The sequence below is a fragment of the Talpa europaea genome, assembly GCF_964194135.1.
Source record: "Talpa europaea genome assembly, chromosome: 14".
Classification (NCBI taxonomy): Eukaryota; Metazoa; Chordata; class Mammalia; order Eulipotyphla; family Talpidae; genus Talpa; species Talpa europaea.
In genome coordinates, this window is record NC_140082.1 from 70,715,309 (window position 1) to 70,728,460 (window position 13,152).

Sequence of the window (13,152 nt, forward strand, 5' to 3'; positions counted from 1 at the left end):
CGCCACCGGGGAGGCCCTGATGCAATTTCTTGATGTTATCTCTTGAATTGAAATTGATCAAGGATTTGGCAGACTTCTATGTTGAAGGGTTGCACAGATACTTTTGGCAAAGGTGAGTGAGCCATAAACTTTCAGAATTTGTGTAGACACTGAAATGACCCCTACTATAATATACAAAAAACATAGAGGGTTTTGGGTTTTTTCCAATTGTCATTATGGAATTAACATAGGTATTAGTAATGGAATGCAGGGAATGCTTTTGCATTTAAAATAGGTACATTTGTGTGAGAAATTATTTGCATAGATTGTCAGAAATAGAATTTAATTTGAAACCACAGATTTCATAATCTTGTCTCATTGGAAAGTCCAGAACAATGAATCAAATATTAAATTAAATGCCACATGGTAATTAGTTAGGTACCGTGGGCACAGACCTAAGATTTGTCTGATTTTCTATCTCTCTTTTCTTTAGGTAATCAGGACTGAAGCACATGTTTTATGAAGGCTATAAAACATGTGAACATTTCATTTAACTAATTTTTTAAGGACTATATGACATTCGAATTTTATGTGTTTAAACTGAATTCATATATCATTCAGTGTAAGTAAAATTGCACACCAAGTTACAAATGGGGTTCTTTGTAAACATCTTTGCTAATAAAAACATTTCCATTTTGTAGATAATACCACAGATAGGCCCAAGAAAATAAATCATGAATTTATTTTTTTTTTTAATTTATTTTTTTTTTTATAGAGGCATGTTTTCTTTCTTTCTTTATTTGTTTGTTTGTTTGTTTTGTTTATACATGCACTGGGTACAGTCAGAAGCGCGGGAGGGTGAGAGAATTCACCAGAGCCAGAGCAGGGAGCAGAACAGGCAGAAGGACCGAGGTACACTGCTGAGGGGAGCAGCGGGCGGCAGGAGAGGTCTGCGCGCCATGTGGGACCCTCCTCCGGTGGCCGGGAAGCAGCCGGGGATCGAACCGGCGCCGCAGAGGCCGCGGGCAGCTTCGCAACCCAGCGCTCAACCGCTGCGCCACCGGGGAGGCCCTAAATCATGAATTTATAAAGAGCAGTTGCTCTAAAAAAGCAAGCTAAGCAATTTTCAATCTCCACTGGAACCCAGCGATCCTTGTTTTCACAGCTGAATATTCAAAGAGTTGTTTACCATAATTGGAAGATACTTGACAGCTTAAGTAGCCCACACTTAGCAGGCTTCAAAATAGGTCCTAAATTATTTGTTGCAAGCCTTTTAGATAAACAAGCGAGAGTGCCACTCAATTGTCCTAAAAAGCCAAAATTACAGGCATATCTGGGTTATCCCTAGTGATTTCTGAATGTGATAAAATTCTGATTTTCATTAGTATTAATTCTTTTCCTGAGCCTCACATGCACTACCCCTCCAGCTTCATAACCTTTCATGAGAACAATTCTAACTGTAGAAAGAAAACTTAAAACCCCCAAAGATTTGGGGATCCCACTGGTGACTCTGTTGGCCACAGTCTGGGCTCACAGGTGAGGTTGCCCTCCTAGTTCACCCAGTTCTGTCCTTAACCACATTAGGTCAATTCTGCAGGGCCCTTCTGGGCTACCCTTGCATTAGGCCTGATGAGCCCAGTTTCACCAGTTTTGTCAAGCCAGTTTCTCGGGGAGACTCTCACTACCCAATGAAAGTCTGTCTGACTCCTCTTCTCTGACTCTTGACACCTAACCAAGTTCCTCACGCAAATTTTCCATCTGCCCCTCATCACCCCCACTCCCACTCCCATTGATATAAATCCTGTCCTTATTGGGAGTTCAGGTCAAGCTTAACTGCATTGCAATAATCTGAGAAAAGTCTTCCTTGCCCTCCTTAACAGAGCCAATCAGGCAGTTAGGATCCAAGACTGGTCCAATCAGGTTTACAGGCTAGGGGACCCTGAAGAGGATATAAGCAAAGGAGGAGCAAGCGTGGGATTCACACAGCATCTGGACTCCAAAGAGACAAGGAGGATTCAATAGACCTCTGAATGGGATTCAGAGACCTCTGCAAACTCCAAGACCTCTACAGATCTGGAGACCTCTGTAGGCATCCAGACTCTGTAGACCTTTGCAGAGACCCAACTACTGCATCTGCTTCTGGCCCTGCCTCTGACATCAAGGGGCACCGTTGCCCTCAGCCCAGTGTTTCAAAGAGGTCTTGGCTATTGTTCATATCAATAGCTCACTAAGAGCTATGACACTGGTATTTCTGACATTGCCTCCTGGTGACTGGTGCTGACCAGCATTACTGCCCAGTGGTGACCAGCTCTACTGCCCAGTGACTGAAACTTAGAGCCTGGCCACTTTTGAGAGCTATCCACCACTTCTGATTGTCTGGCACCACCTCCTGGTACTGTTGTCTCCAGTGCTATCTGGTCCAGTGTCTGGTGCTGTCCAGCCTGGACTTCAAATAGTTGCCATGGGCTACTGTGGCATCTCCTCAGCAGCCCCACCAGTGAGCAAATTCAGCTGCTACTGTGACCAGCTCTACTGCCCAGTGACTGAAACTTAGAGCCTGGCCACTTTTGAGAGCTATCCACCACTTCTGATTGTCTGGCACCACCTCCTGGTACTGTTGTCTCCAGTGCTATCTGGTCCAGTGTCTGGTGCTGTCCAGCCTGGACTTCAAATAGTTGCCATGGGCTACTGTGGCATCTCCTCAGCAGCCCCACCAGTGAGCAAATTCAGCTGCTACTGTGAGTTGGATCCCAGCCTAATGCTGACAGGTGTGCCACCAACTCGATAAGACAGGCTGTCCTTGTTGACAGGACAGCACCATATTGCATGAGTGGTCTTGTTTGGGACAACAACTACTATTGTTCCCTGAGCCTGAGTTGTCTTACAGTTAGCATGCGGGTGAGATCCCATAGACAGTGACCTGTCCCCCACCATTGGCACTGTCCTTCACACTGTTTTAAGAACAGCTTTAATTGTGCCCACTCAACTGATTTACTGCAGGATAGTTAGGAATGGGGATGTTTTTTGCTTCCAGGCTTTGTGTGAGAAGGAGAATGTGAAAATACGACATGTGATAAAGCAAGGCTGTCTTGGATGGTGAAGGATGGGTGTGGTCTTGGGCACAGACTCTCCCAGAACCAGAAAGATAAATGACCCCACACTTGGGGTTCTCATTTTCTCCTTCGCCTGTTCTTAGTCAGGTGGACCTAGCCACTATGGCACTGTCAGTGCCCCACCCAGAAGAGTTGGGGCACCTGCCAGCTGTGCCCACCCTTCCCTTGTGTGCTTTGGATCATACATGTTGTTCAGCTTGTTTGCAGTCTTCATGGAAACCTGAAGTGAGTAAATTCCAAATCAGGACTGGGCTGGGGACTATAGTGATGACTGGGGCAGTTCCCTGGTCCCCAGCCCAGGCTATGGTTGCACCTTCAGGGCTGAGGGAGCTGCAGATATGCCCAGTACTACTGGTGGCTCTTGTCTCCTGGACCTAGACTAGACCAGGCAGGCTCAGAGAGGGGGCTTCAGGAGTGTCTATTCTCCAGGGTCACTGGCTTGTATGAGGTCTATGGGTGTGGATGGCCATCTCTCTGGCATCCTATGGGCTGACTTACTTTTGGGGTTTTAGAATGATTCTGCAACTCCAGAAGGAGCTTCATGAACTGAGGCCACATGGGGATGGGCCCCCTGTCCCCTCCTGGAGGAAGGGATCTCAAGTCCAAAAGGGACAGAGAGGCCCTACCTTGAAATCAAGGTCTTAGTATAGTCATCTGGGCCATCTCCACCACCTGTCCCCAGAAACTCAGATGAGAGGGGGGTTTTGAGATTCCTGTCCAGATGGCTAGCCACAGAATTCTCACAGCCCCAAAGATTTACAATAGTTGGAAAATGCATTTGTAGTTCAGTCCATATCAAACTTGCATTTTTCTTCTGTTAACATCTAATACATTTGGGCATAATTGTCAGAAGGTGACAAGTGAGAGGTTTTACACAGCTGCTTAATGATCAAAGTTCCCTCTAAGGGCTTGAGGGGTTTTAAAGTAAGGAAGCATTTCTTAGTGTTCCCAAAGATGGGACACAGATCTTCAGAGGACTGGGTCCAGCAGTAGGGAAATTTTGCCACGGCCACATTATTTTTTAAATTTTTAAATTATTCATCATTTTGAAAAACAGAATTTTTGCATCAAGATTGGGGTTATTGATATTCCTCAAAGACCAGATGATCTCAGGCCCTGGGTGTGTCTGTTGCTCCCTGTTTTGCCACTTCTGTCCCTGTTGGCCACATCTGCAATGCTGATGCACCTCCATAACCAGACTGTGGCTGGAAGCACTTGAGTTTGCAACCCCTGATGAAGACTCTCCATGCAGCTTAAGGCCCTGAAGCGCAGAATGACTGTGAATTAGTAAACATCCACAGATCCTGAATAACAGCAGGGGTCAGATCAGGTTTCCTGAATCATCCAATATATCTTGCTTCTTGACATTGTCCTACCTGACTCTACAAGAGAATAATCACAAGCAGGTGATTAGGATGTCTGTTGAGGAACCAAGGCAAAAATTTCTGATTTTCAGACAATGAAAAGGAGAAAGGAGGATGTGCATAGATAAATGTGAATTGCATTTATTACACACCCATTGAGTGAGTTAGCCAAACGCCTCAGCCACACACCTTATTTTGTTTTTAAATGGAATTTAAATTATTTCTATGGGGTGGAAGAGAAAGGTCAAAGACAGGTAATTTCATTTTCTTGCCATGCAATCCACTTTTCAAGTATAATTTTCCATGTCTGTCTGCTCATGTCTCCCTCTCCATTCTCCTTTTTTGGGTACCAGGCCAGCTCCCGGGCAGGGAGGAGCCGGGAAAGGTGGTGCTGCTGATGGGGGACAGGCTGCCTCGAAAGGGACAGCTATTAAGAGAAGTCTGCATGGTTGGGAGGGTGGGGGGGAGGGGGTTAGGGGGTGCGGGGGGTGAGGGGGTCGGGTGGAAAGGAGGGGGCCCCGAGGAGGGTTGCCGGCCTGTCTTCCTTCCAGAAAGTCACCTGAGGAGGCCCAGAGCAAGCGGCTTCACCTTGGCTGCGCGTGAAGGAGCTCTGCTGGGGCTGGGGGGGCGGGGGAGCACACACAGGACCCCGCTGCTGCGGGCCCAGACCCTGCCAGAGGCTGTGGCGGCTGTTGTGTTCTCCCGCTGGGAGCTGGGTGAGCACCGCAGGCCCGATCACTCGGGGTCCCCATGCGCCTCCGTCCCGTAGTGGCAGCGACATGTGCCTGCGAGTGCCTGAGCTGGAGCTTTACCGCCTCTGCTTAACTGACTGGGCGGCTGCTCACACGTCTGTCTGCGCGCGCGGGCTGCGGTAAACGCAGTCACGGCCCAGGCAGCGCCCCCCTGCGGCTCCCCGCGCCGCCACCATGGAGAACAAAAACCAAACGTCTTCCGGCTTCTAGAAAGAGGCCTGACCTTGGGCGCCCGCCTGGGGGCCTGTGCTGGAGGAAAGCATGGACTGGCAGCCCCCGGACCCTCCCGGGGTGCCCCCCTGCTGTGCGGGGACAGCCTGCGCGGGCGCCTGCTGCAGCCCAGCCGTGCGGTGGCGCCAGCCTCGGCTCCTCGCTGTCATGGGGGTCTCGCGTCCCCCCCCCTCCCCCCCCCCCCCGGGGCCTCGCGCAGGGGAGCCCCGAGCGGGCTTCTCCTGTCAGTCACCGCGTTACTCAGGCTTCGGGCCTTGGCCGTTTCTTGCGAAGGAACAGAGTCACCCACCTGCTGGCAGAGACGGAGCCGCTGCCTCGCCCACGGCTGGCAGCAACCCGGCCCTGCGCTGGTTGCTGGTGATAAAATTAAGCTTCAAGGGCCTCCCCGGGGGCGCAGCTGTTGAGCGCTGGGTTGCGAAGCTGCCCTCAGTCTCTGCTGCACCGGTTCGATCCCCGGCTGCTCCCCGGCCACCGGAGGAGGGTCCCGCATGGCGCGCAGACCTCTCCTGCCGCCTGCTGCTCCCCTCAGCAGTCAGTCCTTCTGCCTGTTCTGCTCCCCGCTCTGGCTCTGGTGAATTCTCTCACCCTCCCGCGCTTCTGACTGTCCCCAGTGCATGTATAAATAAATAAATCTTTAAAAAATAATTAAGCGTCAAAAGAAAATTAGCCCTTTGCACTCCGCTGTGCCCTCTCAGGGGACATTGCAATTTATTAGTGATTACGGGGAATTGAGGTTATTTCAACGCAACGTTCTGAGACATGCATGTTTCCCTGAAGTTTTATCTTGAAATGGCACAAGAAATTAAATCAAAATATCGTAAAATGGTTCGGAGTGCAAAGGGTTAAAAATTTTGAAAACTCTTGGATCGGCCACTGCGCTGGACCTGCTCCTCGATGATGTGGGACCTCCCGAGGATGGCGAGGATGGCGGCGGGGCTCCCAGCAGGGCGGCGCGGGCTGCACACGGGGTGTCGGTGCTGCCGGTCTCCAGCCGCCCCGCCGGCCTCCCCGCGCGGGCCTGTCGGGCTCAGGGCGGGGCGGCGCCGGGGCAGGTGTTGGGGCGCGCGGTGTGAGCAGGGGCGCTTGCACGGCGGGAGGGCGGCGTCACCTGAATGAATACTTGAAAAGTTCCTCCTTGCCTGAGTTCTCACGGGGTTCCTCGCGGCCGGGACCCACAGGGGCGGACGCTGTCTGCACCCCCGCGGCTTTGCTTTTTTCTTTTTTGAGTTTACATCATTTTTCTTTGTTTTTAAAAAGCAAACTGAGCCCCGCTTCAGAGTGTAACGGCTTTTCAGCCCCGCTCACGGCACCCCCTTCCCAAGCACCACGGAGAGGGGGGCCGGCGGGGGCCTGGGGGGAGCAGACAGTCGGGGCGCGCCGGGACTCGCGGAGCGGGAGTGGGGTGGTTCTGAGTGGGCGCCTGGACGGGAGAGGGTGTGTGGGGGGGGCGGGCGCCCAGGTTCCGTCCGCCCAGCTGAGGGCGCGGCCCGTCCACCCCCCAGCTCCTGGGGCGCTGGTGTCCCCCGGCAGTGCCAGGACCCTCCCCTGCCGCCTCGGGAGCACCTGGGGTTTGAGGTAAAGTTTCCCCCGGTCCCCGCACAAGTGGGTCACGCTGCCCCAGCTCCCACCGAGAGGGGAAGACAGGACCCGCACTCAGACTGGCCTGCGGGGTGTCCTTCCTCCCTCCTAGGGCTGCCCTCTGACAGGAAGTGGGGGCGCAGCTGCGGGGGTAGCTTTGCATGAGCTGCCCGCAGCCGGGGTGGGGCATCCCCGGACCACTCTGCCAGGACGCTGGCCAACGGCTTGGCGGCGGCATGGAGGGGACCGAGGCAGGGGGCCCTGTGTGCACGGTGCCTGCAGTGCTGAGGCTGTCACCTGCCTTGTGCAGCCCCTCGGTAAGGGGGAGCTGGGGGCTGAGCTGACTTCTGGGCTTTCCTTCAGGTCCACGGAGACAGTGACCATGTCATCGAATGAGCCTCCCCCTCCCTATCCTGGGGGCCCCAAAGCCCCCCTTCTGGAGGAAAAAAGCGGAGCCCCATCCACCCCAGGTAGGCCTCGGTGTGAAGCGCCCTCCCTCCAGCCCTCCCGCTGCAGCTGGGCCCTGAGCCGCCTCTTCCTGCCTCTCTGTCCAGGCCGCTCCTCCCCAGCCGTGATGCAGCCCCCACCGGGCATGTCTCTGCCCCCTGCAGACATCGCCCCCCCGCCCTATGAGCCGCTGGGTCACCCAGTGCCCCAGCCTGGCTTCATCCCCCCACATGTGAATGCAAATGGCACCTACGTGCCTCCAGGTGAGTGGGGCAGGGCCCCAGGGTACGGGCTGATGGGGACGGGGCGGGAGGCCTGGGCAGATGTCTCCCTGCCAGGGGCCCGTCCCTGGGGAGCCTGGGCTACTGCTCACCCGGCAGCTCCCCGAGGGACGGCTCTGCCCAGAGAAGGGCTCACGCACAGCACGGGTGGTGGCCCTGTGCGTCAGCGACCGACACAGCCCAGCCCTGGCATGTCCGCGACAGAGGGAGGGATGGCGCCCGGCTCTCGCCGCGCCCGGCTCTTGCCACACCCTCCAGGAGGGCAGGTGGGATGTGGACGGTCATCTAGGCCCAAGGCCCGGCTCCCACACCTCACCTGCAGCCTGGGGGTGGGGGCCATGGGGCTTCGTGCGCATCTTTCGTGGGGGGCGTTGGCCAGCCAGCGTGACCTGTCTGCTCTGTCTTTTGTGCTCCAGGTTTCTACCCTCCCCCAGACCCCCACCCGCCCATGGGCTACTACCTGCCGGGGCCCTACCCAGGCCTTGGGGGCCACACGGCCACAGTCCTGGTCCCTTCAGGGGCTGCCACCACAGTGACAGTGCTGCAGGGAGAGATCTTCGAGGGTGCCCCCGTGCAGACCGTGTGCCCCCACTGCCAGCAGGCCATCACCACCAAAATCTCCTATGAGATCGGCCTGATGAACTTCGTGCTGGGCTTCTTCTGCTGCTTCATGGGGTAGGTGGCGGGCGCCCCTGGGGCAGGGAGTGGGGGACCAGGCCTCCCACACCAAGCTGGAGTGGGCCTGGGTGCCCGGCCCCTTCAGGCCTGCCCACCTCTCCGTCTGCTTCAGGTGTGACCTGGGCTGCTGCTTGATCCCCTGCCTCATCAACGACTTCAAGGACGTGACGCACACGTGCCCCAGCTGCAAAACCTACATCTACACGTACAAGCGCCTGTGCTGACGGAGCTGGGACAGACTCCCGCTGTCCACCCGCCCCCCGTGCTTTGCTCCCCGCACTCAGTGGCGCCTCCCCACTCCCACTTGGGGGCGGAAGCTGTCCCACCAGCCCCCTGGGCGTCTTGACCTCTTCAACTCACCCTACCCTGAGCATCTGACTCTTTCGGCAAAAGATTCTGTTGGATGGAAGGCCAGGGGCGCGCAGGTGGCGGGAAGGCGCCGAGCGTGTGTGGCTGCTGCGGGTGGCGTGGCCAGGAGGACAAGCTGGGAAGGGGCGCCTCGCACGGTGGCCTTCGTTTCCATACCAGGGGCAGGTTCGGTCCTGACTCCCTGGACCAAAAGCAGATGGAGCAGTAGTGGGTTCCCTAGGCCTGGGGCCTGTAGCCAGTCATTTCTGATCTGCTGGACCGAGGGCAGGGAATGGACCCAAGCAGGACAGGGCCACGCAGCCTAGGTGTGTTTGCAGGGCACTAGTGGTGGGTCAGAAGGCAAGGCTTTGGTCCTCGGAACTCTCAGGAACTCCACACCTTATGCCCAGGAGCCACCTGAGATAAGGTAGAGAGGGCAGCATACCCACAGGTCACTGGGTAAGGGATCGGGCCGCGCTTGCCACAAAGGAACTTGCCTCTCCCCCCGCCAGCGCCTGTTCCGGCCCACACCTCTGTGCACCCGTCCTTGCTGGGGCTGGAACTAATGCCCAGGAGCCTCGCCCTCTGCCACACTAGGTTCCTGCTGCCCGGTGGCTGGCACGTCCCAGCTGGGGCAGGCCGCAGGGAAGGCTGGCTCCCAGTGCCGTGGGCTCGCCTTGGTTCCCTCCCGCTCAGCAGCAGGAGCAGCTGTGGCCAGGGGACCGGAAGACGAAGCCCCGAGCCATGGCAGCCCCCTGGTGGACACCAGCCCTGCCCGGGCCTGAGCCCACTGTCTCCTGAGGGTCTGTCTTGTGAACTTGCACACGTGGCCTGCTGAACCCTGCTGCTGCCCCCTCCTGGTCTCGCACCGCCACTGCATGGCCTCCCTTCACTGTGAATCGTGGCTGGTCTCCGTTTGTAGTTTCTCACTAAATTGGCCCTTTCACCCCCCTGCCTGGGCCTCCACTCACTTGCCTGGCTTCCTTCTTTGGGGGGGGGGGGTCTGCAGGTAGTCCAAGAGCAGTGGGGTGCATCTTTAGGGTCTCGGTGCTCACGCAGTCCAGACTGCCCAGGGCCATGCTGACCTTTGAGAACCCAGTGAGAGCAAGTCAGCCCAGTGTGGACAACCCTAGCCGTGACCTGGGCACAGGCAGTCGGCTCCACAGTGCTGGGGAGTGTCCTCGAGCGACACCCCCCATGCCAGAGGGCCGCCCGCGGGATCTTCAAGCTGAAGCGACCAGCGGGAGCCCAGGATCAGCCAGCCTGCAGGTGGGCACCCTTGCTCCCCTGAGAGAGGCAGAGCCACCCTCGCTCCCAAGGCTTCCGGTCTGAAGGTGACAGGGAAGGGGAACAGCAGCCTAGGCTCGCAGGTTCTGGGCTGGCTCGGCCCCCACCCCAGCAGCTGATCCACCGGGCAGATCCCAGGATCCGGGACAGCTAACAGAGCCCTATTAATAAAAACAACTTGGGTTCACATTTCTCTCTTAGACTTTGCAGTGTTACGCGAGTATGTGCTTTTTATCCTTATTGGGTGCAAAGCGGGAAAGCGCCAAAGCCCTTCCGAGAGTCAGGAAGCCACAGGGCGGATGAGCTGGGAGGGCAGGGCTGCGGCAAGGAGACCGTGGCCCGTGGGGCACGAGGAGGATGGGTGAGGCTGCCAGGGCAGCGTGAAGGGGACACCACGCCAGGAAGGAGGTGGGCGGCCGCCAGAGTCCTCTTTATTGAACGCCGTAGCGTTTACACGGGTCAGAACAGATCCTTGGGGGCTTCTGGCTGCCAGGCCGGCGTTCCCAGGGCCTCTGAAGCAAGGTGCACTGCCCCGCCCTCCCGCAGAGCCACAACAACCTGAGCTCGCAGGCTGCTCCGTGCCCGGGGAGGGGACGGACACGACACCACACGATTGCAGCAAGTGGGCCTGGGGGTGGAGGCGTGGGTGCTCCAGGAGCAGAGCCGGTGCCAGGGGTTCAGGCCAGCAGGCTGTCCCCAGTGCCACGGCTGGAGGCGGGGGGGCTGCAGAGAGGCCGGGCTTGCTCCCAGCTCAGCGTCTGCCCGCAGAGAGGACAGTGACAGGCAGAGACGTTAGCGTCTGGCTTTATTGGTTGCTGCTTGTGTCAGACCCCGCGTCTGAAAGTCCCACGCGGTGGCCCTCGGTCCAGCAGAGGTGGGGCGGGCCCGTGTGGGGCGGCGAGTCCGTCACATGTAGTACCAGGCCAGAAAGCCAGCGGCCAGGGCCACACTGGTGGCCAGAACAAACTGGAGACTGGACTTGCTCAGCATAGCCAGGGCCATTCCAAAGGGGCATCCGCTGCCCTCCAGGGCACCTGCACGGCAGCACCAACGGGACGCAGCCTCAACGGGAGAGGCTGACGAGCCGGCCCCAGGCGGGAGCGTGGGACAGGCAAGACCTACCTTTGTCTTGTTTAGCGGTGTAGTAGGGGCATTTGCACACATCTCCTTTCCCATCAGGCACGGGGCGTCCATCCTCCACGGCCTCCTTGGCCAGCAAGGAGCCAGCCTGGTCCAGTTCATTGAAGATCTACAGAGAGCACCAGCAGCCATCACTGGGCGGCCCGTCAGAGAAACACTCCCCCCACGCAGAGGGGCCGAAGCCACTGGCCCGGCAGCATGAGCCGCACGGTGGCAGCCCGGGCCCGGGACCCGTGGCAATGCTGGCGCTGAGCCTTCCGTGCAGACCAGACAGAGCCCACAACACACCAGCAGGGCACTGACAGGAGATGGCAAAAGGCTGCCCCCAAGCCCCCCGAGGCACTTCCAGCCGGAGGGGAAGTGCTGCGAGGGAGGTGGGGCCGGCCCACTGAGGGCCCTCGGCTCTGCTGCCACGAGCCAGGCCCACGGGGAGCCAGGGCTTCACTCCCTGCGGCCACGGGTGCCAGGGGCAGGCGGGTCCTCCAGGCTCCGTCCCTCCAGAGGCGGCTTGTAAAGGACTCACTCCCGTCCTCATCCCTGAGCAGGACATCACGGGGCAACCCTTGCTAGCGACCCGATCCCGAGGACCAGAAGCCCGCGGCGAGCACGGGGTCCATTCTCCCCGCCCCCGTCCCATGCCGGAGGCGCTGCCCTTCCCCAAGCCCTCAGACGAGCTGTCGGGCAGGGCAGAGCCCTCCTGGCGCCCATCTGAGGCGCCCACGCTCTCATAACCACTCCCGGCCGCAGCCCCGCCTGTACCTGCATGTTGTGCTCAAAGGCCTTGTTGGCCTCCTCCACGATCTTCTCTCTGGTCTTCGGGCTCAGGTCCAGCGCGTTCATCCTGGCCCGGTAGAGCTGCTTGAACTGCTGGGCATTGTCTATGTTCTCAAACAGGTAGAACTGGGTCCCCTCCCCCGTGCTGGGGAGTTTCAGGGCCCGCTGGGCCACCTTCTTCAGCACCTGCCCCCCGGACAGGTCCCCCATGTAGCGGGTGTAGGCGTGGGCCACCAGCAGCTCCGGCGCGTTCTGCCCCACGTAGTGGATCCGCTCCACGTACTTGCGGGCAGCCTCAGAGCACTGCACGCGCGTCTCCCAGCCCTCGCCAAAGAAATACTCCATGTCCTTGACCAGCGCCTCCTTGCGGTGCAGCTCCAGGGGGAAGTACAAGGGGGCAAAGGCGGGGTGGTCTTTGTTGCGGCTCATTTCCTCCTTCAGGGCCGAGTAGGTGAAGTAAAGCGCGGCGGTGGCCAGCTGTGGGGGGGGGCGGGGGAGGGGAGACGGCGACAGCTGTGGGCCTGCAGCACCCGGCTCGGGCCGCGCCGCCCTCCTACCCGCCGGCCCGTTTCTGCACAGGACGCGCGCGGCGAGACGAGGCGGGACGCGGGCGGCCGCTTCCACACGTCACTGCTCTCCAGCCGGGAGACCCACGGCGTGACGTCGAGAAGGGGATGCGGGGAGGCCCGACTTCTCCCCGGTGCAGCTCAAGAGAGACTTCCCCGTGGGACTCGGCCCCGACCCGACCCTGCTCACGACCACGGGTACAAACCTTAAACGGCTCCGTCCTGATGTTGCCTTTCAAGAAGTGCTTCACAAACTGGGTGTTTTCTGCCCGGTCGTGTGCTTCCTTGGTCCCCTCCTTCGGGAGCTCCGAGAGGTCAGCCATCCTGCGGAGACACGGACGTGTGAGAGAGAGAATCAGCCTTCCTGGCTCCGGGTGACGCTGGCTGAGCTGGAGGCAGAGGCTGCCAGAAGCCAGGCCCTCGTGGGCACAGGTCGTCCGGGAGCGTGGGGAGGGCGGCCGAGTCTGCCTCAGGACGTGGGACACAGGCTGACCGGCCGACTCGCCACCCTGGCCGCGCGTCTCAACCACCCGAACGCCCGCCGCTTCACGACCCAGCTGCCCGGCGTCTGAGGAGACGGACACCTCTAACCCCCACAGCACCCACCGGCTGCC

The 13,152-nt window shown here is 58.3% G+C and overlaps 2 protein-coding genes across 2 annotated transcripts; one reads left to right on the forward strand and one right to left on the reverse strand.

The window, feature by feature from the left end:
* Positions 1-7,411: 7,411 nt before the first annotated feature.
* Positions 7,412-8,647, forward strand: LOC311184030 (cell death-inducing p53-target protein 1-like; the record flags this gene model as incomplete). The annotated part of the gene is made up of 4 exons (XM_084253807.1): positions 7,412-7,487; positions 7,572-7,727; positions 8,162-8,420; positions 8,536-8,647. Exons 2-4 carry the CDS (start codon positions 7,592-7,594, stop codon positions 8,645-8,647), a joined length of 507 nt encoding a protein of 168 aa, XP_084109933.1. The 5' UTR covers positions 7,412-7,487; positions 7,572-7,591.
* A 2,317-nt stretch (positions 8,648-10,964) lies between these two features.
* LOC311184074 (heme oxygenase 2-like) lies at positions 10,965-12,861 on the reverse strand (the record flags this gene model as incomplete). Its single annotated transcript, XM_084253896.1, has 4 exons — positions 10,965-11,092; positions 11,181-11,307; positions 11,958-12,449; positions 12,745-12,861. 4 exons carry the CDS (start codon positions 12,859-12,861, stop codon positions 10,965-10,967), a joined length of 864 nt encoding a protein of 287 aa, XP_084110022.1.
* Between the last annotated feature and the right edge of the window lie 291 nt (positions 12,862-13,152).